Source organism: Alligator mississippiensis, chromosome 14 (genome assembly GCF_030867095.1).
Source record: "Alligator mississippiensis isolate rAllMis1 chromosome 14, rAllMis1, whole genome shotgun sequence".
Lineage (NCBI taxonomy): Eukaryota > Metazoa > Chordata > Crocodylia > Alligatoridae > Alligator > Alligator mississippiensis.
Window position 1 is genome coordinate 45352511 of NC_081837.1, and position 23901 is coordinate 45376411.

Below are 23901 nucleotides of genomic sequence, written 5' to 3' on the forward strand. Positions count from 1 at the left end.
CCAGACCTGGCCATATCCCTCTTCTTTGGAGAACAGATGTGGGCAGCAAGCTAACAGCTGCACTGGGCCACGAAGAGGATAACTTACAGTTACTGGTCAAATGCATTACAAGAACTGCAAGTGGCCACGGCTGCGTGCACCACCGCACAGGGGCTGGGCACAATCCAGGCACAGAGCCCGTGGCAGAGTTGAAGAACAGATGCTGTTGCACGAGGCTGGCTCAGCAGCGGTGGGGTCAACATGGGGCAAAGTCCAGCTGTTTCCCTGAACAGCGGAGACACTGCTGAACCCCTGCGCACACTTCCACGGTCGCCGGGCATTGTTCTCATCTGCATGGGGCTGTCTCACTGAGGATGGCCTCCAAGGACTCATCGTGCCCAGGGAGGAAACAGTGTAATAAGCTTCCTTGCTCTCCCCAGGTAGCAATGGCTCCGACAGGAGCTGTCAGAGCAGCAGGCGGAGATTAGGCAAGACCGGGAGCTGGGAAGAAGCTAGTCTTGCTGCAGAACTCCAGCTGCTTAGTGGAGCAGTTTTTAATGGGCCTCCCTTAGCAGGGATTGGGGTAGCACTTCAACATTTCAATGCCTGCTGATTACCCCCGTCAGCTGCAGTGGGACAGCACAGGCTTTGCAGTCAGGGTCACAGGCCAAGCAATGCCATGCGCCCAGCAGGACCTGTTCCAGCCACCCCTCCCACCGGAGAAGCGATCACCACAGCCGCTGCCGGGGGCGACTGCACATTCTATGGGTCGTAGAGCACGCCTTGACAAAGACAACGCCACGGCCCGGGGCAGAGCTGGCTCTGGCAGCGTCCCTGAAGCAGACGGAAGCTGTCCAACTGCCAGGCCCCTCATGAGGGGCCAGAGAATCTAGACTCTGCTTCCTGCTCTTGCTTCACGTGGCCTGGCAGGAAAGTCCTTCTAGCCCAGCTGTGTCTATGGGTGAGAACCTCCCTGCACCTGTCACCAGTGCTAGATCACAGATGGGCTGGCATGATTTCCTCACATGGGCCCCTCCTACAGGAAATGCTTACCCAGGCAAAGAGCGCAGCATGCCCCTTATCAGTGAGCTGCAGTCAGGGATCTGCAGTGAAAAATTCCTGGAGGTTCAGAGCCATAAGCCACAGTTCAGCCTGCTCTGCATGCCCCACCCCATGTGCGCATGGTTGGACGTTAAGTGGGTATGTTGCTGCTATATAAGAGCTCACACTAGACTTATTACAGATGTGGCATTAAGTTGGCAGCTGGGAAAGAGTTAGCTGAAGTGGTGGCTCCTAGATCCACATACAGTACAGGTAAAAGAGCTTGTGCTTTTCCTCCAGAACTGCTCAGCCACTTAACTTCACTACAGATGGATCCTGAAGCCTAACTTTAGGTGGTCAGTGTTGAAAGCATGGTAAGAAATTCCTTAGAAGAGGCCTGGCTGAGTTTGAAAGGCTGTGTAGTAAGCGACAGACGCTAACATTAGACAAACAAAAAAGCAAAAGCGGGACAGGAGAAAAGGTTTTGTTTCTTTAATGGCAGAGGCAGAATTAAAAACCAGCATTCCTCTAAATAGTCTCATTTAATATAATGACAGAACTGAAGCCCCTGTTCCCTTCCTGATAGGGAACTGCAATAGGGATAAGCCACAAGAGACAACTCCCCCAAAAAGTTCTGCTCCCCTCTTCCTTAGGTCCTGAAAGCAGATTTTAGGATCATTCAGCAGGTAACTACTAGACACTGGACTTCCACACTGCAGGATCCTTCTCCAGGCCAGCTGAGCCGATGTCATCATTTGGCCTGATCTCAGAAATTCTGGCTTTCCAACAGCAACAAGGGGATGGAAGTGGCTTTGAGTTCAACAAAACATGCGTGGCAGAAGCTAATCACTTCCTTCCCAGCAGCTCTTCAAACAGGCATCTCCCCTCACTACCACTGTATCAGGCAAATGTCGTCTCTGCGAGTTCAGGGACAGGAAGTGCTTTGCGCCTGCTCACAGCTGCTCTGCCTGTCTGCTGCACATCCCGCAGACCAGGACTGTTCTAAATTTTCAGAGCCAGCAGCCAGCCTCTCCACACAACAAAAATAGCGTTGTGAATGCATGGCAGGCAGCACCCCAGCACCCTCCAATTAGAGAGAGAATCCTGTCTGCAAGGAGAAGGCAGTCTAGACAAGTAGAGCTTACTGCTGGCAGGTTAAGAGAAGGGCAGTAAGGTAGCTCCAGGAAGCAACGTGGGGAGAAAAGGTGTGAACCCAACACAGGCAAAAACCCAAAGGAGAGGATAGAGGGCATACGAGGAACGCAGAGCGGATCTAGAGAAGATCAGAGCCTTGAACTGCAGTCAGACAGACAGAAAAGTTGCCAACCAGTGCAAAGATTCAAGGAGGGAACAACTGTGTTGAAAACTGTTTTCCAAGCCTGGGAGAATTCAATACTAGCTGCGGTTTTGTTTTGGGCCACTGAGAGTAGCAGTGTGAACATATGAGAAAATACTGCTCAATTAAACATAATCCTAGACATGAAGAAACAGATGGACCATGGCAAGTAATTTTAATAACACGGACAAGGATCAGATCGCTGGCATAAAAGGTCATATTCTAGAAGCGACAGCAACCAGCACAAAAACACAAAGACAGAGCTGTGCAAACCAAATGAAGACAGAGCTGTGCACGAGGCCCTCCCTCAAGAAGAACTGCAAGGAGCAGGCAGTCGCACTGACTACTCAAAGGACTCACTAACATTGAAAACCCATTGCCCACACACCTGGGAGAATGGCAGCTTTGGCCGGTGAGCGGGGAGCAGCGATATGGGCTGGGGCTGCTGATGTTGCTGCCCCGAAAGGGGAAGCAGAGATTTGGCTCCGAGTGGTTTTTAGAAGAGCTGTTTAGGGCTCATGATCTATCTGCAAACCCACAGCCCTTCAAAGCGTGCTGGAGCATGGCAGGGCTTGCTTCACTGCAGTGACCTCCCGCAGGGTGCTCAATACTGGAAGTGACTTGGCAGAAGGACAAAAGGAGCCGACACGAGCCCTGTGCTAGCATCCAGACAATGCTTAGGAAGTTCACTAGTTCATTTATAAAAGCAAGCCATTTTACAGAGGAAAGGGGAAGCAATCACAGTCATACTGTGTTCTGGTACTGGACCGGACTGCAGCTGCCAGCTGCTATTGAACGTGCTTCCCATTTGCCAGGCTCATACGAGGCAGACTGTTGCCTGAACCTGGGGTGATGGAAAGGTGCTGGCTGCTCGGTCAGGAGAGCTAACATCTTCAAGACACTACTCTTCTCCATGCCTAGGCAAACTCTGACTTCCGGCTAGCAGAGGGGTCGAGTACATTCTTTGAACCCTTGCGTCTGCACACCTGGCAATTAAACATCCTGCTCACAATTCAACTCTGCCTCCCTGGCCCCAATGAAAGAAGTTTGCAGCCTCTTAACACAATAAAGGACACAATAAAGAAGCAAAGGTGAGTGGAGCATCACTGATGCTACACTGCCTCTCGAGGCCAGAGACAGCTGAAATCAGGAGTCGAAAGAAATGAACTCCCAGCCTCCATTTACTTCTCTGCACGTGAACATTTAAGCTTTATGGCACCATGTGTCAGCATTAATGTTTCATTGATCTTTTCAGCAGATGGGGCCAGGGAGGGACAGGAGGCATAGTGTGTACCATGGGGAACTGGAAATCCCTGCCAGCAAGTTGCAGAGCAAAGAGACAGGCTGTGTCAGGCTTGTTGGTGAAGGGACGTTTGTTCACTAGACCAGCAAAGCAAGACACCACCTAGAACAGAGTAAGCTAAGCTCTGTAAAAGTGTGGTTTTGGCAGTTTAGCTGCATCTACACTAGGGTCTTCTAGCAGCACAGCTATGCCTGGGAGGGATCGTACACAGCTTTTTGGTGAGAGCAAGATGTTTGTCGCATAAACATAACCACAAACACAGAAAAGCTAAAGAAATAAGGAAGGAGAGCGAGAAGGAAGCACGCACGCGTGCGCGCACACACGCACGCACGCAGAGTAAAAAAATAGCAGTAGCCTTAAAACTGAGCCAATTTTCTCAAACATGACCAAGCTCTTTCTGCTGCCCCACTGACATGGGTGGCACCCTGTGGCCTCTGGGTCACGTAGCGCGAGGGGTAAGTTCACACCGTGGTCGAAGGACCACAACCCAGCCTGTTCCACGGGACGTCCGTCATCTGTCATCTAGGCTCTGCACCTGAACCAAGGACAGGGCGCTCACCTGCTGGCGAGCCGTGATGCAAAGCTGTTCTCCCCTCCCCTCAAGCCAGCTTTGTGTTGCAGATGCAAGCGTACAGAGTTAGTGTCAGACACAAGTACTCACCTATAATAGCGTGACTGCAAATAAGTGGAGCACACGGCTTTGGATACGTGGCTGGCTGAGCCAAAGTCAATGACCTTCACTCTATAAGGCTGGCGCGCAGGATCCACCAGCATGATGTTTTCTGGTTTCAAGTCAGCATGTATCAGACCCAGGCTCTTAAGCTTCATCAAAGCAGTGGCCACCTGCTGCAGAATCGGCCGAATGTATTTCAGGGGCAAAGGACTAAACTTGTTTTGTTTTAAGAAGTCATATAAGTTCTGTTCCAGCATCTCGAACACAAGGCATGTGTGATTCTTGTGTTGAAAGCACTCGTAAGAGCGAACAAAGTTGTACTCGTCAGCGTTCTCGCTGCTCAAGCGGGAGAGGATGCTCACTTCTATCTGGCCCTGCCGGGCGTAGGAAGGGTGGTTCTTCAGGATTTTGATGGCTACGATCTCCTTCGTGCTACGCTTCCAGCATTTTGCCACCTGCCCGAACGTCCCCCGGCCCAGGAACTCCAAGACCTCGTAGCTGTTTGTCATGGAGCAGAGGATCTCGTGCTGGACCAGCTGGTAATCCCCCTCACCACTGGAACTGCTGCTCTTGGTGGTGACAGTGGTGGTCGTGGCCGCGGCACCCACCGCAGGTCTGTTTTGCAGCATGAGAGGTGGATGTTCCTCGATGATCTGCACGCTGCCGTTGCTGTCGACCTCTTCACTTTTCCTTTTTAACCCACATTTTTGGTACGGCTCCAGCAGAGAAACGTTGCTCCGGTGCGCCAGGGTCTGGCCGCTCTGGAAGGACGTCGTCGCGCCGCTGCCCGTGCTGTCCGCGGCCGTCACCACGATGTGCTCAACCGAAGGCGCCGGGAGAAGCAGGGTCTGGTCGTACGCGGGAAGGGTGAAGTTGGCTACCTGGTGAGAGGAGCCGGCTTGCCCTGGGGCTGCCGGGAGGTTTTTGCCGTGGGTATAATACTTGTCGCTGGTGCTCTGCCCCGAAACATCCCAGCCGGAGGGCTCCACCTTCAGCTTCTTGGCACTGCAGAAGGCGCTCGACGACACTGACGGCGGGGAGAACACCTGCAGCTGCGAGGCCATACCTGCGACAGGGCGGAGGGAGAGCGCGTCAGCCACGGCGGACAGCCCTCCCCGCCACAGCCCGGCCGCGGGCACGGGCACGGGGCGGCAGGGCCCGCGGGCAGCCGCAGCCGCAGCCGCGCACTCACCGCTGGCGGGGGGGTGTCAGCCGCGGGCGGGAGCCTCCGGGGGGACACGCGGCGGGGCGCGGCCGCGGGGCGGGAGCATCCTACCCGGGGCGGCCGCCGGCCGAGCAGCGCCGAGCACAGCAGAGCGCGGCGCCCGGCCCGGCCCGGCCCGGCCCCCCCAGCGCCCGCCCGCCCGCTGCCCGCCCGCCCCGGCCCGCTCCGCTCGGCTCCGGGCCTCGGCCGCGCCGCGCCAGACCAGGCCAGCCGAGCGCCGAGCGCCCAGCAGCGTCACGCGGGCGGAAGCGGGCGCCGCCGTGACGCGCAGGGCGGAAGTGGCGCTGCGCGGCCCCTTCGCGCTTCCGTCGTAGACCCCCGGGGGCGGGGCGGGGCGGGGCGGCTTGCCCCACTTCCTGTGCCGGGACCAAGGGGGTGGCGCGGGGTGGGCTCGCGCGCAGTTCAGCGACAGGACGCGGGGCGGCCGGCCGCCCGCTACTGCCAGCTGGGAGCTGTCCGACCAGGGGTCCAGAAACACTGCCTTCCCCAGGAGGAGCCATTTGTAACCCAGCCGAAACCCACGTGCACAGGCGAAGGGCCGGGATACGCAGCAGCAGTCTGCAGGAGGATCCCGGGTCATGCTGAGGAGGAATCCCTCTGACGCTTAGAGGGGAGGAGAGGGGAAAACCAGGGCTGTGCCCTCAGTGAGGCCCTTAGCATGGGGCTGCCTCTGCCCCGTCACTCCTGCAGCAGCACGAAGCGCTGGCTCAGAAAGCATTCAGTAGCTACCACACTACTAGGCTTTAATAGCCATGCCTAAAGACAGTGGGCATCTCTGTGAGCTGTTGCTTCCTTATGAGCAATCCACAGAGACTCTCACTCACAGGACAGCTAAAGGTGCAAATGCTCTGCTTGGAGCCCAAGAAGGAGGAGGTCACATCCTCTGGACACGGGGTTTGTGCGCTGAGACACCGGTGCCCTCGGTAGCCCTGCTGCTGGGCGTCTGGGACCATGGCAGAGCTATGTTCACTGAAAGAAAGCCCAACCTCGCACAAATATACCGTGCTGCCATCCAGCCACCTGCCCAAGACCTGCACCAGGTCTCCTGAGGATGTGGGTGGGGAGCCAGCATGGTCTGGGAAGCTCCAATTACCGCAGGGACAGTGGCACCCGGACAGGCCCGCTCAAGAATCCCAGCTGGGACCAACCCCTCCTGGGCTTGGCCTGCCAAACTTCAGCCGGCAACACGGGCATTACCCGCTGGGTCTGGAAATAGGCAAGACCCGTGTGCAGCCCATACACGCTATGTACACGGTGCTGAGACCACCTTAACCTCCACACCCAGGCAATCCAATGTCACCTTCACTTACCCTCACCAAGCCCTGGTGACCACTGTCATGCATCCCACCAGACTGCTGACAGTCCCCACAGGGAGACAGCACCCTTCCGCCAGCGTAGACACGACCGACAGCGTCCTTTGGTTAAGGCCCCCCACACGAGGGTTGAGTCAGGAAACAACAATCTGTGTTCTCCCTCTTGGACAGTCACAGACCAGCCTAGTCCTGGCAGAGGTGAGATGCACTCAGACGGGAGGTGGATGTCAGCGTGGAAGTCTTGGCGCCTGCAGTCCTAGAGCCCTCGCTGCCTTTGCTAGCACACCCAGTGCTGGAGCAGGAATCCCCAGGGCACACTGAGCTAAGCCCACTGCTGTCAGAGGGTGTCTTGCCAGGGGGCCTTGGCCTAGGCTTGCCTTGCAGGGGTTCTGGCCTTTCTGTAAGCCAGAAACAGTGGAAACTTGCCTCCCCCGTCTGTCGCTGCTCTTGGTAGCTCTCAGGATCCACAGGGACTGCATGGGGAGTGCCCCAGCCTGGCCCAGCACAAGAGAGGAAGGCAGCCCCACATCCCCTGGGGCACAGCAGGCTGCACCCGCCAGCAGCAAGGGGCAGAGAAGCCAACTCCAGTCAGTCCCATGCGGCGTGCTGTGTCACGTGATGGCCACAAACGGAGTGCCTGCACAGCCTGAGAACACTCCCCATCTCTCCTCCAACAGCGCCCTGGACTCTCTGACACAGGGCCAAGAGTCTCGTTGCTGAGCAAGGCTTGTTCCAAGCTAGTCACAGTGCAGCGTGTGACGGCATGTGCTGGGGCTGGCACCTAGCCGGCTGCAAAGCAAAACTACGTGAGAATCAAACCTCCCCACAGAGATCTGTGTCTGGCTGGGCGAGCTGGGTGCACACGCACAACTTCCTCAGGGCCCTCCAAGCCCACAGCTGGCTGCTGGCAATGCTGCTGACAGTCTCACCTTCGGCGTCGTGTCCAGTGACGATCTGAAACGGGGGCTCAGAAATGGCCCAAACGGTTTGCAGCTAGTTCAGCATGGAGCAGGGGGGGCACCCCTGAAAGGCTGCGCAGGAAAGGACGCAAACTCCCCGAGTCAGTTCCTCTGTGAGCAGGGAAGCAGGTTCTTCCTGTTATGTGATCTTTGTATCCAGAGAACAGACCCCATGGTACCACAACAACAAACAGCTATACAGCACAGAGGGCTGGGCAGGCCCGGGGGGCAGAAGCCCAGGCATTGTTAGCCCTGCACTGTAGAGTGGTGGTAAACGCTGTGTCTGCGGCTGGACTTGTATCACCAGCAAAACCTCAGTCCTGGTCTCTGGGACCTGCCAGAATGTGCCTTGCACACCACGTGGGGTCTCCAGCCTACTGCTGTCCATCAAGGATCTCCTGCTAGGCCTCACTGCCTGCCAAACCTCTTAAATTTGCTCCCACATAATTTAGGTCATTTCTATCTGCAATGCCAGAAAATGTCCTTTTTATGTTCCCAGGGCTGGACTCAGGGCTTCCTCTGGAGCCTTGACCCATCTCAAGGTTCAGGACCCAGCCCCACAGCCTTTCCATTGTCCCCTCTGGCTTGCCTGGTCTCAAGGCCTAGGTCACTTGCATGGAGAGCAGACACTTACTGTCCACTGCAGCATTTCCTGACAGTGCTATGCAGACTTGGGCTTAAACAGGAGGCCCCAGGCCTGTGGGAGCACTTAGTTAGCAGTGTTGTTCCAAAGTGCCAGGTTATGGCTACAGTGGCACCAGGGCTTGGGAGCTGGTTGCCCTTCAGAGGGGAGGAAGTTTCTAGCTGTGCACAAAATCACCAGTGTGACCAGTGCTGCAGCACAGAGGGATCTGCCCAGACCTGCTGGAACCAGGCTGCAGAGGTGTGACAGCCCTGCTCATTGCAGGGGGAAGAAGTGACTCAGATCAGGGTGGAGCATCCTCCTTCCTAACTCTTTCACTGCTGATAAACACATGCCAGAGGGGAGGGAGGGTCAGACTAGAAAAAACACAGGCCATGACACTGCACTGATGCGTCAAGTGCTGGTGCTAGTATACGCTGGCTGCTGCCACCCCCTCACATCTGACCCATGAAACAATGGAAGGAGGAGTGTGAGCTGGTTCCACAGACCTGCTGGAGCCTTTGGACCTCCTTCCCCACTAACTGGGCCCCCTCTCGAGGAGCAGGGCCTAGTAGTCTGTGGGTAGGTGTGGGAGCAGGCGGCCTTTCCCGATACTGCAGCATCCCAGCAAGGACCCAGGACTCCGAGCAGAGCAGGGAAGGGTAGGGGTTTGCTGGTTTCCTTTTTCACTGAAGAGCATTACCTCCGCCCTGGGTGATTTTGCATCAGGCTTGCATCAGTGCCATTTACAACACTGCTTAATCCTTCCTTCCCGCTAGGAAGGCTGCAGATCTAGGACAGTCAGGTTAGTCTGCACTGAGCTGCTGGCTTGGCAGAGAAGTGCTACTGGTCCTGAACAGCCCATAGTCACCCACGCAGACACAGTAAAACTGTGCTGTGAATGGCTCACTGCAGCCTACAGGTCCTCTTCATGCAATTCAGAGCAGAGCAGATCTGCCCCTGAAGCTACAGGTCCCATCTACCCTGGAGTCCCCAGCGTGCAAACGGCAGCTCTGTCCACCTCTGGCTCTTGCTACCAGTTTCCTTACCTAGGGGGAAACACGCTGCCAAGAGCAGACAAGCCAAGTTCGCTGATTTATAATTCAGCTATGGTCGTCAGGTTTCATTTCAAGTGCAGGTGGGATTAAAGCCACAGCACCACCTTGTGCAAAGCCCAACAACTCAGCCCCGAGGAAACTCCCCTCTCAAATGCCCTCAGGAAGCCAGGGTGCACAGCCCTGCAGGCTGGAGTGGAAGCCCTGTGCACGTGAGCTGAAAACACTGCAGCAGTGAGGAGTCTGGGAGGCAGCTCCCCTGGCCACACCACTTCCTTTCTGCTCACTGCTTGCCAGGCACTAAGCACAGCTTCTTCCCCACTTCCCCCTTGGTGGCTGAATTTCAGCAGCATGGGGGTTTGTACTGGGCTCAATGCCTGATCCCACAGCAAGGCACAGAGGTAAGTACAACCAGCATGCGGCTGTTAATGCAAGCTCTGGCTTCATATTAGAGCTCGTGGACCCAGGCATGTAAGCTACACTGCAGGGACCATGGCTCTGTGCTGGGCACCCCTGTGGGGGCACCATGCACAAGCACTGCTTTTTCTCTCCAGTGCAAAGAAAAGGAGCGTGCCTCTTCGTTCCATCACAGTCAAAGGTTATCTGAGAGACTTTTGGTTAGAAGAGAAGCATGGGAACGCAGAACTTGCTTTGTGAACAGAACAAACTTTATTAAGTTTTGTACCAACAACACTTTCAGAAGGCAAATAAAAATTCAAGTGAGGCATTTATGGCCATTAAGGAGGGAGCATCTAGGCTACAGCCTCCTTGTGCATGTCAACAGCCAACCAAACAGAACTACGGGCTGAAGTGATCTGGCTTCTTGTGCCTCAGAACTCAGCTGCGTGCATCCGTGCCCCGACAGCCTCTCACAACACAGTCATTTTCCACTTGGGAAGACTGTCATTTTACTTGTACCCATGATTATACAAAGACTTGCGAACAACTGGACTTAAACTAAGCCCAGTGTGGGATAGGGGTAATGCTCTCTTCCCCACAGGAGAGCCTGGAACTGACCCCTAACCTGTTTGGACTAAGACCCCCCCACAGAACTTCAACATTTCCCACCCCTCTCCCATGACCCCAACACAGCAGCAGGCCAAATTTTGTGCAGGTCCAAGTTAAGGCAACAGAAATGGGATCACCTTAAGCTCAGGTGAATGCATCTCCCCAAATCCCATGTCAAGGGAAGTACGAGACCTAATTAGCCTCACCATCAAACCAGAGAGTGGGCAATACCTTTAAGCATGATCCATCTTAACAGAAAAATAACAGCCACCAAATGATCTTTTTGGTGTCTGCTCGCCTCCATTGGGGAAACAGCCAACGCAAATGGCAATTAAGGAGAAACAGGTTCCCTGGCTTACATTAACCCTGTCAAGGGGCCTGGAATTCACACCCCTCAGGTCCTATGGCTGTGGCCTGGCTAGATGATAATGCCTGACTGTTCCTGAGTTGGAGGCTTTTTACAGCCAAGGAACAAGGAACAACAGCCTAGAAATAAGCACAGATTCCAGAGAACAGGACACGGGAAGCCTTGCCCTTTGCAAGTCACAGAATTCCTGCTATCCCAGAAGGAAGGATTTACAGCTGGCATCAGCATGCTGTCAGCAGGAGGGCAGAAGTACTACTCGGTGGCCAGCTGAAGCAGCTTGCCACACTAGTGTTTTCTGACACGGTTTTCTCCATGATCGCACAGAGGCCTGAAAGCTCTTCATTTTCATTATTTCTTTAAATTAACTTCTTAACCTTGTAAACAGGCTAACACACAAACTCCCCCCAATACATCTTGGAAGGATGTTGGCTAGCAGCTAGAAATTCAAACCAGCAGCAAGATAATGATCTGGGACTTACACCCCCATCTCAGTTTGCTTTTACTCAGGAGACTCTTTCCCTCATCCCACAGAAACCCTGATACCAGGGTCTGTCCTGGATAGCTCATGTCCCCCTACTGCTCATTTGAGAATGGGTAGGGGCTATTCCAACCCCCTCTGCCCTGAAATGACATCAGGTTTGCATGGAAGGTGCAACAAGTACAGAACATGTTCCTGTAATCAAGCGTGCTAGTCTGAGTGCCAGTCTAGAGCCCTGGGAAACGCACAGGGTCACAGCCCATTACTTAGAATCTACCCCCAAATACCGAGGCCAATAACCACAAGATAAACACATTCATAAACAAGGTATCTAGGCTGCTGCTCAATGCCCCTTACCCTCCTAAACAAAACAAAACGTTCAAAAGCCACCCCGTCAGCAGACTGCAGAAGGCAGACATGATGACAGGACTCTTGTGTGCCATGTGACATAACTAGACAGCTGGTGCTGACGGGCAGGCCATTTCTTAGGGCCCTTCTCCCTTCCTCAAGTAGTTTTCCACCAGTTGGTCAAAGCTCTGTGAGGAATATTGCTCGAGTGTATTTAACGGCACGAGCGAACACCCTTCTGCAAGGCTAGGTGTAACTTGTTCGCTCGACACAGGTGACAAGCTGGGCAGGCTGCTACTGTCACCAGCCGCCTCTACGGGAAGAAATTCCTCTCCCTTTGAGGAGGGTGAACTCTGCTTGCAAGAGGGAGTATCTGCCTTCTGAGCAGGTACAAACTGTAAAGGGGCATAGTATACCCACCTAGGTGGGCATGGGATAACATGGCACAAAGGAGTGTCAGGCTCCTTGTTCAACCAAGTCCCCTCAGTCTCAGTGTTCTTGGATAAAGGACTCCCATGTGACTCTACTAAGCCTGATTTCCCTTCTTCAACACTGGTGCCCAGTGGTCTTACCAGCTGTTCTTTGGCAGGTGCTGATGAAGGAGACTGTGCTGAGAGAAGCTGTCCCTGGGCACCGTCACTGCTGCAAGTCTTTTCCATTTCCTTTCTTTCCGTGCAACACCAAGGGCAGCAAACGCAGTCTCCCTGACAACTTGTACCAGCCCACTCAATTTCCTCAGAATTTTGCTGGTAAACTTCCACATCCCCAGAGGTCTTCAACTCGTGACTCTGCACAGCTCCTGAGCTCTTGGACGTGTCAGGGCATTCCTCTAGGGACTCGAAGATGACCCCTAGCGGCCCAGGTTGCCGTGCAGGTATGGTAATTTTCAGCAGCTGCCTAAGCCTTTCCTCTCTCCTGCTATCTGTCAGTGGTGTGACATCCTTCCAAGACTGTAGGACGCTGGGGACAGGAAACAGCTCACGGTTAGGGTTCAGGTACTTCTCCAAGTAAGCTTGACACGCCATGCTCTTGACTATCGGGATGACTGAGCAGGGTTTCAGCCACTGGACAAATTCACACAGCTCCGAGAAGGACGAGTGGTCAGAATAGGGAATGATGTGCATATTGGGATGGGTTTTCTTCAGCGGGCGCCCAGTGGGGAGAATGGCAATCGTGGGGTGCTGCTGGTTCCAGTAGCGCACAGACTTCCAGCGGATTTCCGAGGGCTCCACCACATGGATCCAGCCAGAATCTTCCCAAGTGGTGAACGGATGGTGCTTATCCAACAGCTCCAACACAGCCAGCCTCTCGGGGCTCACCACGATCCAGGTGTTAAACGTCAGGGACAACTCAGTTAGGAGTGACTCCTTCCCCAGAGTGTAGATACCTGGCAAAGAAAAAACAGAACAGCTTAGCAACTTTTAGAGACTCAGAAGTATTTTGTCAAGGCAAAGACAGTGCCTGGGGAAGGTGACCAGGGCAGGGAGAAAATAGCTGTAAGACTCCAGAGAAAGGTGCCTACCCACAAGGGGAAATTAGAGAGAGACAGCACATAAGACAACACAAGCAATGCCCTGAAGAACTGACGCGTACTTTGTACGAAGAGGAAGAAAAACAATTGCTCTCTGCGCCCTCCAAAAACCTCAAGATTATTCCACAGCCTCACACCTGCAGCACTTCAGACACCAGAAGTGAAGCAGACTCAAATCTGCACTCTGATTAGCAGAAATACACATCGTTTGCATCATCCAGGCCAATGAATGCACAAGCCAGACACAGCAAAGGGCACAACCCAGCCACCCCTCGCACAGTATCATCCGGTCCTGGTTAGGCATTCACCACAACTCCAATTGGGGCACTGGCTGCAGTTCACACCCTGCCATATGCCAAGCTACCAAGAAGTCTGGCTCACCAATCTTGACGTGGTACTTAGGGTGGGCCTTGATCAGCTCTTTTATTTGTTCGGTGGCCTGCTCCCTGGAAGGCAGGACCAGCGCCGGGTCACAGTATGTGTTGTCCAAGTAAAGAACGTCAATTTGTTTTTGGTTCATTAGGACTGGTTCCTTCAGCATTGCCGGAGTGTAGCGAAAATCACCTGGCAAGAAGCAAAGCAGCACCAGTTTGCAAGGCAGAAACACAGGATCTGGGGACACCGGGAGCAACGGGGCCCACCTAGCGGTTACTGCTCCACGTTGCAGGCTCCGAAACTCAGGGGAGGTCCCCAGCTTCCAGGACACGGAAGCAGTAGGAGCCCGACTGCTTGGGTGCTTTTTTCTAGGACATCACGGAAGTGATGTGGGCTGAACTCCTGGTGAGCGACTCACATTTCTACAAGGGACAGCAGTGTCAGCCCTAGCAGCCACTGCCAAAGGTGCAGGCCTGGAGCAGGCAGTGAAGGCAGGAAGTGTCATTAAGGGGGTGGGGGGAACGGGACTCGTGGCTGCCGGGTGTGGTGAAAGCTGACCGTGCAGCCAGGTTCGCAAAGGGACTGGACACCTTGGAGGAAAGGGGCCTCAGCGGCCATTGAGCAGGTGACTGAGGAGCGCAGCCTCCTCGTCAGACCACACCTGGCCTTTCACAACACGCTGCGTGAGAAGGAGCTTCTCGGGGTTGGCTTTAAACGGATGACGGGCATGTTTCACATGGCAGCCCCTCCTCGTGGGGAGAGTCGATGACCAACCCCTGTGGACTTTCTCGTTGCCGTTTTCTGCATCATAAACCTTTCTCCTGCCCCCTCCAGCATCTCTTCCCTGCACTGAGCCTTGACCGTCTCCTCATGAGAAAGGCCCCCGGCCACTCCTCCGCTCGCCGCCCCGCCCCAGTTCTCCCATCTCCCGCGGGGGACGTGTGAAGGGGTGCGGCGATACTCCCTGCCGTCTCACAGGCCCTCGGCACTGGGTGCGAGGGAGAGGCTGGGCCGCCCCGAGACCCCAGACCCGGTACCTGTGTAGAGCACGACCCCGAAGTCCCCCTCAAAGAGGAACATGACGGAGCCGGGGCAGTGGTCGGCGTCGATGGGCGTCACCGTCATGGTGCGCTGGGCCCGCTCGTCCAGGATCACGACATGGCTCTGCCCCACCTCCAGCGGCCGGATCCAGCACGCGTCCACCTGGGGGGAAGGAGGGAGGGAAGGAAGGCCGGGCCGATGAAGGCCGGGCCGGGCCGGGGGTGGGGGATGGGCCGGGCGGTACCTGCAGGCGAAGGCGCAGCAGGTGGCCCGTGAGAGGGGAGCAGAACAGCGGGCGGCGCCAATTGCGGGTCAGCCCGGCCGTGTGGTCCGCGTGCAGGTGCGTGAGGAAGAAGAGGCGGGCGCCGCGCGTCCTGCGGCGGCCCCATAGGTCCACGGCCACGGGCGGCTCGTCCAGCAGCGTCCCACTCATGGCTGTCAAGCCGCGCCACGTGCCTGTCCGCCCCCGCTTCCGCTTCCGCTTCCCGCCAAGGCCGCGCAGCGCATGCGCGGCGGGCAGGCGCAGGGAGGGGCCGCGCTCAGCTTCCGGCCAAGGCTGCGTGGCGCAGGCGCAGGCCGCTGAGAGGAGCGGGGCGGCGCCGGGCGTAGTGCGCCTGCGCGGGAGGGGACGCGCCTGCGCAGTGTGGCGGTGGCGGCTGAGCCGGAGGGGGCGGCGCCGGGTCGTTCACTCTGGAGCGGAACGACGGCGCGATGCCGTACCTGGGCTCGGACGAGGCGGTGCGCGAGCTGAAGCGGGTGCTGGCCAACCCGCACGTGCAGGCGGACCGGCTGCGCTACCGCGGCGCAGTGCTGCGCGCCGTGCGGTGAGGCGAGGCGGGGAGGCGCGGCGCGGCGCGGGGCCGGCCCGGGTGCGGGGCGCTGCGAGCTGACCCCCCCCCCCCCGTGTCCCGCAGGCTGATGGCGCGCGGCGCGGACGTGTCGCCGCTGTTCCCGGAGCTGCTGCGCGCCCGCGCGGCCCCGGACCCGGCGCAGAAGCGTCTGGCGCAGCTGTACGTGGGCGCCCACGCGCGGGGGCAGCCCGAGCTCGCGCTGCTGGCCGTCAACACGCTGCGCACCGACTGCGCGCACCCCAGCCCCCTGCTGCGCGGGCTGGCGCTGCGCGGGCTCTGCGCGCTCAGGTGCGTGTGCTCATCCTCCCCACCGCCGCGTGTGCGTGTTCACGCTTGCCCGCAGGTGTGTGTGAGTGCTTGTCCATGCGCATGTTCATGCGTGTCCTTGAGTGTGCGTGGGTATGTGCCTCAGGTGTGTGCATTTCATACGTGTCCTTGAGCGCGCGTGGGTGAGTGCATATGCTCCTGCCTGTCCCGGGCGTGCACATGTTCACGCGTGTCCCCGAGCGCACGTGTGTGTGTCCGCGTGTGCCCCCAGGTAACGCAGCACCTGTGTGCAGGGGTGGGCGCTCTCTGCGCGTGTGGCTGCTCAAGGCGGAGGGCGGGTGGGCGGGCGCGCGGGGCTGGGCGATGCAAGGCCGGCCCCGGGCCAGAGCCCCTGTGACGGGTGCCATGAGCTGCAGGGGTGGGGTGTCCTCTGCTTGGCTCCCTGAGAGCAGCCCGGGCCCTGCCGTGCAAGCAGGCTCATGTGCCCCGGAGCAGCTCGTGGGATCCAGGGTGAGCCCCACCGTGCCTTGTGCGTTGGTCCCCAGGGTGCCCGGCATACAGGAGTACATCCGGCAGCCCCTTCTGAACGGCCTGCGGGACAAAGCGTCCTACGTGCGCAGGGTAGCGGTTCTCGGCTGCGCGAAGATGCAGAGCCTCCAAGGGGACTCCGAAGTGGGTAAGCCTGGAGGGTTTCCCTGTTGGCTTGTTTCAACTCCCCGTTTGTTACGTGTTTATTCCTGGCTGCGTTGTCTTTTTCCGACAAAGGCCCCAACAGCTTAGATTGCGTGACAAAATAACCTAAACCTGGGAGAGTCGTAAGAGAGCAAAACAACTTGAAAGGGAGCTAGACTGTGGAGCTAAAACAGTTCCTAGACAACACCGGGGTCCAGCTTTGTTTGGTAAACACCCACGCAAGTAGGAAGCTCTTACCGCTCTTGTGAAGCTGTCAGCCTCGCTCGAGTGCTCGCGGTGATGCATGATCGTCGCATGTGCTGGGCAGGGAGAGCGGCACTTAGTCCTTCAGGAACGTGCAGCCTGTTCCCATACTTCAGACAAGGAGTCAGGGCCTCCCGTCTGGCCTGTGTTTTGACCTTAGATCCCAGGCAGGACAGACAAGCTATCTGTGAACCAAAGGCAGATTCTTAAAAGGCTTTTCTTCTCGGGCCTTTCCTGCAGCTCAGGCTGGCAGAGCGAGTTTCCTGAAGGAACGGTCCTTTCATGTTTTTTGTCTTTACTAGCCTGGAGCTCTTCTCCTCTGCCGTTCTTTGTGTTACATCTGAGCTGCAGCCTCTGGCACCTGATGGGCTCTGTGATCCGCGTGATGGTGGGCTCGGTAGGGCGAGGCTGTGTCATACATAGATGCTACTAGAAAGCCAGATGGGGTTGCAGATGTTGTTATTCTCCATTCCCAAGCCATTTGTTATGGCCCTTCTGTTTGTGGGCTGTGGCTAAATCACCCCAACGGACCCAGCGGTCAGGTCTGTGCCGTCCTCACCGTGGCTTCTTTGCAGATGGTGCGCTGGTGAACGAGCTGTACAGTTTGCTTCGTGACCCAGATCCCATCGTAGTGGTGAACTGCCTGCGGGCTCTGGAGGAGATTCTGAGGCAGGAGGGAGGAGTCGTCATCAATAAGCCCATCGCCCATCACCTCCTCAACAGGTTTGTTCTCCCTCAGACTTGTGCAAAGCTGGGAGTCTCGCCGTAGTGGGATTGTCTTGCGTTTGCTACATCAGAGAACAGGTGCACCCTGTTCCTGTCAGCTCGGGGAGGTTCAGCGTGGGAGATAGCTGGGAGCAGAAGCACATAGGTGCCCATTCTAGAAGGGACCAGGGTAAGCTGAAGCTAAGATCACACGTGAAATATGAGACCATGCCCTGCCATGCTAGTGACACAGGGAACCTTTGGCTGCCAAGTCCAGGACAAATTTGTGACCAGCTGTTGGTCGTTATAAATCGTACTAGAGAGCAGCATTTTTTTATAGGAAGCTTCTGTCTTCCTTGACAGCACACAGGCTGCATCTCTGAGACCTCCTGCATCCTAACCTGTCCGTCACATTTACATCCCCGTGCGTGTAAAGTGGTGGAAGTCATATCCACTGCCTGGAGGAATTAGCTTCTCCTCACACAGGCCCTCAGGCCTGAAGTCCTAGTTGCAAAACTAGCAGTGGAAAGAGAGAGTGGCATTTCTTCCCTGTTGTGCTGCCCTGGGACCCCATCAAGGTTTCTTTCTGGCACATTGCCTGGGGGAAGGAACAAATAAACAGGGAGGGGGGGAGTTCATCTGCGACCTGTGTAAGTTAGTTAGCTCCTTTTGAGAGACAAACTTAGCATCTTCTTCTGCAATTCTGGCACCTGACCTTGAACTGAAACCATCGCAGAAGCAGCAGTTGCAGCCCCTGAGCTGTCCTGGGGTGACCCTCATTTCACTGTATGACTTCACATGATTTTGTGCTGCCCTCATCTGCCACAGACTGTTTACTGTGCTCTTTCCTTGGCAGAATGGCTGACCTAGACCAGTGGGGGCAGAGCGAGGTGCTGGCCTTTCTTCTGCGCTACACGCCCCGGAGCGATGAGGAGCTCTTCAACATCCTCAACTTGCTGGATGGGTATCTCAAGAGCAGCAGTCCCAGCGTTGTGATGGCAGCCACCAAGCTCTTCCTGGTGCTGGCCAGCGAGTACCCACACGTGCAGACGGACGTGTTGGTGAGGGTGAAGGGGCCGCTATTGGCTGCCTGCACTTCTGAGAGCCGGGAGCTCTGCTTCACCGCCCTGTGCCACGTGCGGCAGATTCTCGGAAGCCTCCCTGGCCACTTCAGCAGCCATTACAAGAAGTTCTTCTGTTCCTACTCAGAGCCCCACTATATCAAATGCCAGAAGATGGAGGTGTTGTGTGAACTGGTGAACGATGAGAACGTGCAGCAGGTGCTGGAGGAGCTGAAGGGCTACTGCACTGATGTGTCTGTTGAACTTGCCCAAGGGGCCATCTTTGCCATAGGTAAGAGTCCTCTCTTGTCTCTGGAGCAGCTGAGACCTTGCTCAAGTCTCTCAGAAAGATGGGTCGCCTGTAGCTGAGGTGAGCCTGGGCCAGCAGCAAATGAGTGCTGTGTGCTGGAGCTGTGTCCCAGCACCGAACCCAGAACGAGCCAGATCTCCCAGAAACATGGGCATGGTCCTCAGCACAGGCTGTGTGGAGCCTTTCTGAACCGGGGGCGCCCCTGGAATGCCTGCGTGCCTTTTCCCACCCTGGGAAGCTGGGTGCTGAAGGTGCGTGGCGATGGATTGTATTGGCAACCACAAACTACTTCATTCCCAGTCAGTTGGCGTGGTGGCCTTGTGGGCTTCTCTTTCACTGTCTGGTTGTCTTCTGGGTGGTGCTGTGGGGACAGAGGTAAGGGGGGTTTGCAGGGACCCTGTTTTTGCGTTTGAAGGTTTTAAGGTAAAATGCCTTCGTTACAACAAAGGATAAGCTTCCCTTTTCCATCCCTGTCTTTTCTCTCAGCTGTTTTGGACAGAAGTGCAGGGTTTTCCCAAGAGCTTTTTTTTTTTTTAGCCCAAGTGAGGACTAGAGCCTGCTGACTAATGTCAGGCACAAGTATATTCAGATCCAAGTGTTTTGCTTGAGAGGAAGCTTGTAGCCTGAACACCGGGGTCTATGTCTCTGACCAGAACTTGGCTTGTTCCCTGTGGCGCTCTTTCAGGCAGCATTGCCAGGACGTACACAGAACAGTGCGTGGGGATTCTGACGGAGCTGCTGGGCCTCAAGCAGGAGCACATCACTTCAGGTAACTCCTGGCTGCTGGTTGCGTCAAGGGGATTGCCAGCCCCCCACCTTCAGGAAATGGCTCCAACTCTATGCTGGGGTTTGGGAAAGCCCCGTCCTGCTGGCCACAGCTTGCTGAGGTTTCGAACAGAATAGGTGTCCCTAGAGATTTCCTTGTTCAAAGGGTGGAGGCAGGGATGGCTTCATAACTTCTCCCTTCTTAGATAGGTGCCTTGAGAGTCACGGGGACAGGTCATGGCTGCTCCCATGGTGCGATGTGGACTAAGCCTTTGGGCCATCCCCTGCTGACTCGGACAGAGAGCAGATGCAAAGAGGCATTTTAGAAAGGTCAGAAGTTTTTGTCAACATGACCTTGACATGCTCTCGTTGGCCCTTCTGGTCTCAGCTCTTAGAGATAGCATAAGCCCTCTGAGCCTGACCTTACTTCATCAGATGCCTCAGCAAATGCCAGCACTGCAGCCCTCTGTATTCTGGGTCTTGACATGGCAGAGCCTGTGCCACCAGGCTTTAAAGAAAAGTGCACCACTTCCCCAGAGGGAGTGGTGGGGTGGCTTCCTCCACCCCAGCCTCCCAGGGGTTTGGTTTCTTGCTGATGTTTGATCTGCTGGGAGATGCTGAGCGTTCTGTTCCATTGCAGCTGTGGTGCAGGCTTTCCGGGACCTGGTGTGGCTGTGTCCGCAGTGCACAGAAGCTGTATGCCAAGCTCTGCCCAGTTGTGAGGAGATCGTTCAGGACAGCGAGGTAGGCTGGGTCTTACACAGTCCGGATCAGCCCATGGGCTGGATAGAAATTGGGGGCCTAGCTGATCCCTCAGTACTTGTGCCACTGGTTGGTTTGAGGACAGTTAGAATGTACCGTGCACTGGCCGTTACACAGCGATAGACAGAGCCTGCGTGTGCCTGGCTGGGCTGGATGCAGAATTGCTTGAGGGAGTGAACAGTGTGGGGAGGTGCTGTTTGGCATGGGACCAGGCAGTGCAACTGGGGGATGGGCTGGGCTTCAGCTGACTCAGGAAGGATCCTGCCAGAGAGAGAGGAGGCTGTGGGCAGTTGCTGCCAGGCCATTCATAGGGCGTTAGGTTGCCAGCTCTGGAAGGTGGTTCCCATCCCCCTGATACCTGTGTGGAGTGGCTCGACCCTGAGTGCTCTGTGGCAGCGCTTTGCTTTGCTTTGCAGGGCAAGCAGGCTCTGGTCTGGTTGCTGGGGGTGCACGGGGAGAAGGTTCCCAATGCTCCCTACGTGCTGGAGGACTTTGTGGAGAACGTGAAATCAGAGACGTTTCCAGCGGTGAAGATGGAGCTGCTGACGTCGCTGGTGCGGCTCTTCCTGTCCCGACCTGCTGAGTGCCAGGACATGCTGGGGAGGCTGCTGTACTACTGCATAGGTGGGCACGTCTTGCGACAGCTCTCCCATATGCTGCCTGCATCGTGCTGTGCTGGGACAGCCACTGCTGCTGAGCTGCCTGCCTGGAGAGGTCCTGGGGGAACCTCTATGGGCATAGCGGCAGCAGTAAGAATTGGGTGGCAGTAACCCCCCGCCCAAAGTGCTGGACCAGGATTAAAACGAGGGCTGGCTGTCTCCTGGTAGAGGATCAAGTGCAGAAGTAGTCCTTCTGCCTCTTCTCCTCTTATTCATCACCTTTCTGTGCCTGTTGCTGTCAGGCCCCATGACTGGGTGACCCTTTCTGTGGATGGTGACTGAGGGGGGGTTCATCAAAGGGCAGCAACGTGTTTCCTCTGATAGTGATGCAGTTGGCTCATCTGTCGAGGCCCAGAACATTTTCTGTCAGCCTTGGTGCCCCCTGTGATCGTGTCTTTCTTGTCCCTAGAGGAGGAGACAGACATGGCCGTGCGGGACCGTGGCCTGTTCTACTATCGTCTCTTGCAAGCTGGGGTTGAAGAGGTGAAACGGGTGTTGTGCAGCCCCAAGTCTGATCCCTCCCTGGGGCTGCTGGAGGATCAGGCTGAGCGGCCTGTGAACACATGGGCCTCGGACTTCAACACGCTGGCACCCATCTATGGCAAGGCACGCTGGGCAGTCATCACAGCTGATTGGGCAGCAGAGCCTCGCTGTGCCAGGTCTCCCTCTGCCATCCCCTCGGCCTCTAGAGCAGTGACGGCGAGTTCGTCAGGTAAGTTGCCTTCCTCAGCTGCAGATCTGCTGTGCTTTACCCCCGGGGAGATCCCAGGGCTCCGGGCTGTAGCTGGGCACCAGGCTGTGGGGACACTGGAGGTGTTGCAACTCTGGGGTTCTGTGTGTGATGGGCCCCTTGGACACTCCTGGTCATGCTGGAAGCAGTGCTGCCTGCACCATTCCTCACCCATTCCTGTTTCATTTCAGAGCCACTGATTTCAGAGGGGAATAAAGAAGTGTTCGAGGTCCATCCCGACTCCAGCAGCCACACCTTAATCCCCTACGCACATCTGTCTGCGGAGCAGTTTGAGAAGACCTGGATGAGTCTGGATGTGAGCTGCAAGCAGGCCCTGCCCTGGCATGGAGCTGCTCACCCTGACACCCTACAGACCGCGCTGCAGGTTGTTCACATCCAGACAATTGCTATGAGCAAGGCTGGTGCCCAGCCGTGGAAAGCCTATCTCAGTGCCCAGGATGATGCTGGCTGTCTTTTCCTTGTGGAGCTGTTGCTTGAGATGGAGAATTCGGAGATGCAAGTTCTGGTGAAGCAGAGTGAGGCGAGGGCAGAGGCACTACAGAGCTTCCTGGTGGTGCTGAGAACTGTGATGGGGACAGTGGTAGGCCTGAGGTCCTGACTGCAGTCAGCTCCCCCAGCAGGCCTGCTTGGGGCCCACAGATGCTTCTGCTAAACTGCCTGCCAGAGCCCTGGACCACCCTGGTGCAGCTGCAAGTGGAAGCGGAATGTGCCCAGGGGCCAGCACACGACGGGAGCACAGCTGGTCTTTTCAGGGGCTGCTTTGTCATAATGGATGAATAGGTCACACGAAACCTCCAGCAGGGTTGCCAGCTGCCCTGAACCTGGGGCCCATGGGGCGTCAGCCTGGGACTGTGTGTGGAGCGCACAGGGGAGAGAGATCGAGATGGGAGGTTCAGAGGCGGGAAGAGGTAGGGGTGAGCGACTGGCTGAAAGCACTTCTGAGGGCTTGACGGAGCTCCTGTCTCATTAAGGGATGCAGAGCTCAGCAAGGGCAGGCTGGCTTCTTGCTGGGAGCCTTGCCTGGCTCCTGCGTTCCACCTGAAGAGGTGGTCTGACAGGACCTGGTCCTGCGAGGGGTTGGGAGCTCCACTTTGCAGATTTGCGGAGGGCAGAGGAGCACTCGTCTTTTTAGAACTGCCAGCCTCGCTTCCAGTTTCTACCACGTTTCCCACTGAAACGTGTTCCTACAGAGCAGAAGTTGGCCTCTCCACAGATTCTCGCCTCACCTCTTAGATACTCTGGCACTGAGCATGAGAGCAGAACTCGAGAATTACGTATGGGCACGGACAGACGAACAGCTGAAGCCCTTGAAAATTAGTGCTGGCAGCTGTTTAGTGCCACGATTGTTCAGCCTCTCCAGTCTATTCTGCTCTAAGTGGAAGCTAAATTGTAGCAGCACTAAACCTGGTTTGCTCTGGTTTAAAGTTACAGTGGTGTAGCTGCTATGCCAGCGCAGCAGAGAGACATTGATTCAGCTGATACCCGCTTCTGAGGGGTAACCCTCCCTCCCTCCCTCTCTCTCTCTCTCTCTCTCCCTGTTGAGGTGGTTTAGAATGACGCTTGTCCACAACCAGCATGAGGCTAGATATGAATGAATGCGTCTTGGGCTGCATCTCTGCCCGACCAGATCAGTGGGCTTGGTGACTCTGCAGTGCTAATACCAACCTTTGCTGTTGACGTGGGTAACTTTCTGCTAAAGCGATATGGACTGTTTCAGCTGAACATTGCCGTCGCCTGCTTTGGTACGAGGCCTGTTTAGTGCGCAGCTGCGCTGGCTTGTACTCATCCTGTTTTCCCATGATGTCCTGTAAACAGTCTCTTCAACAGGGATTTGTTCTCTGCCCAGTTAATGCTTCTGTCGTTGGCCATTGTGTTGTTCCCCTGCTGCTTTCTTGTTGCACTTCAGTTGCTCGTTCTATTCTGTGGAGGGCAGGGTGTCGGTTCTGTGCATTTCTCACGGTCATGCATCGCCTCTTGCATCAGGCTTGGGTGTATTCTTGCTTTTTGGTCTGTTTATTTTATTCTTTTTTCTTCCCTGGATTCTTACTGGCTTTCCTGTTGCTCGGTTACTTCTCAGGTTCCTTGCAGGTGGGGTTTGATCTGTCTCTATCCTTGAGTGATTATGTTTGTTATTGTTTAAAAAGATTAGAATAAATTATTCATAGCTATCTCAGGGTCTG

General features: G+C 56.0%; 3 protein-coding genes across 6 annotated transcripts in view; 1 reads left to right on the forward strand and 2 right to left on the reverse strand.

Annotated features, from left to right (window-relative positions):
- HIPK1 (homeodomain interacting protein kinase 1) overlaps positions 1-5666 on the reverse strand; it is a 30625-nt gene extending 24959 nt beyond the window's left edge. For 3 of the 4 annotated variants that reach the window (XM_059717128.1, XM_059717127.1, XM_059717125.1), the window contains exons 1-2: positions 5525-5665; positions 4321-5398 (exon numbers count right to left, since the gene is read on the reverse strand). In XM_059717128.1, coding sequence (XP_059573111.1) covers positions 4321-5396 — 1076 coding nt within the window. In that variant the 5' untranslated portion in view covers positions 5397-5398; positions 5525-5665. Of the gene's footprint in view, positions 1-4320; positions 5399-5524 lie in introns of all 4 variants that reach the window. The other variant, XM_059717126.1, reaches the window with a different exon arrangement.
- A 4486-nt stretch (positions 5667-10152) lies between these two features.
- On the reverse strand, positions 10153-15180 carry DCLRE1B (DNA cross-link repair 1B). The gene is made up of 4 exons (XM_006259052.4): positions 14899-15180; positions 14651-14816; positions 13620-13802; positions 10153-13094 (listed from the first exon to the last, which is right to left on the reverse strand). The coding sequence occupies exons 1-4, from the start codon at positions 15085-15087 to the stop codon at positions 11845-11847; spliced, it is 1788 nt and encodes a 595-aa protein (XP_006259114.1). The 5' UTR covers positions 15088-15180; the 3' UTR covers positions 10153-11844.
- Positions 15181-15276: 96 nt separating this feature from the next.
- Positions 15277-23889, forward strand: AP4B1 (adaptor related protein complex 4 subunit beta 1). The gene is made up of 10 exons (XM_059717129.1): positions 15277-15478; positions 15569-15793; positions 16318-16448; positions 17284-17431; positions 18270-18766; positions 19470-19553; positions 20190-20293; positions 20728-20935; positions 21380-21682; positions 21892-23889. Exons 1-10 carry the CDS (start codon positions 15366-15368, stop codon positions 22317-22319), a joined length of 2241 nt encoding a protein of 746 aa, XP_059573112.1. The 5' UTR covers positions 15277-15365; the 3' UTR covers positions 22320-23889.
- Positions 23890-23901: the final 12 nt, after the last annotated feature.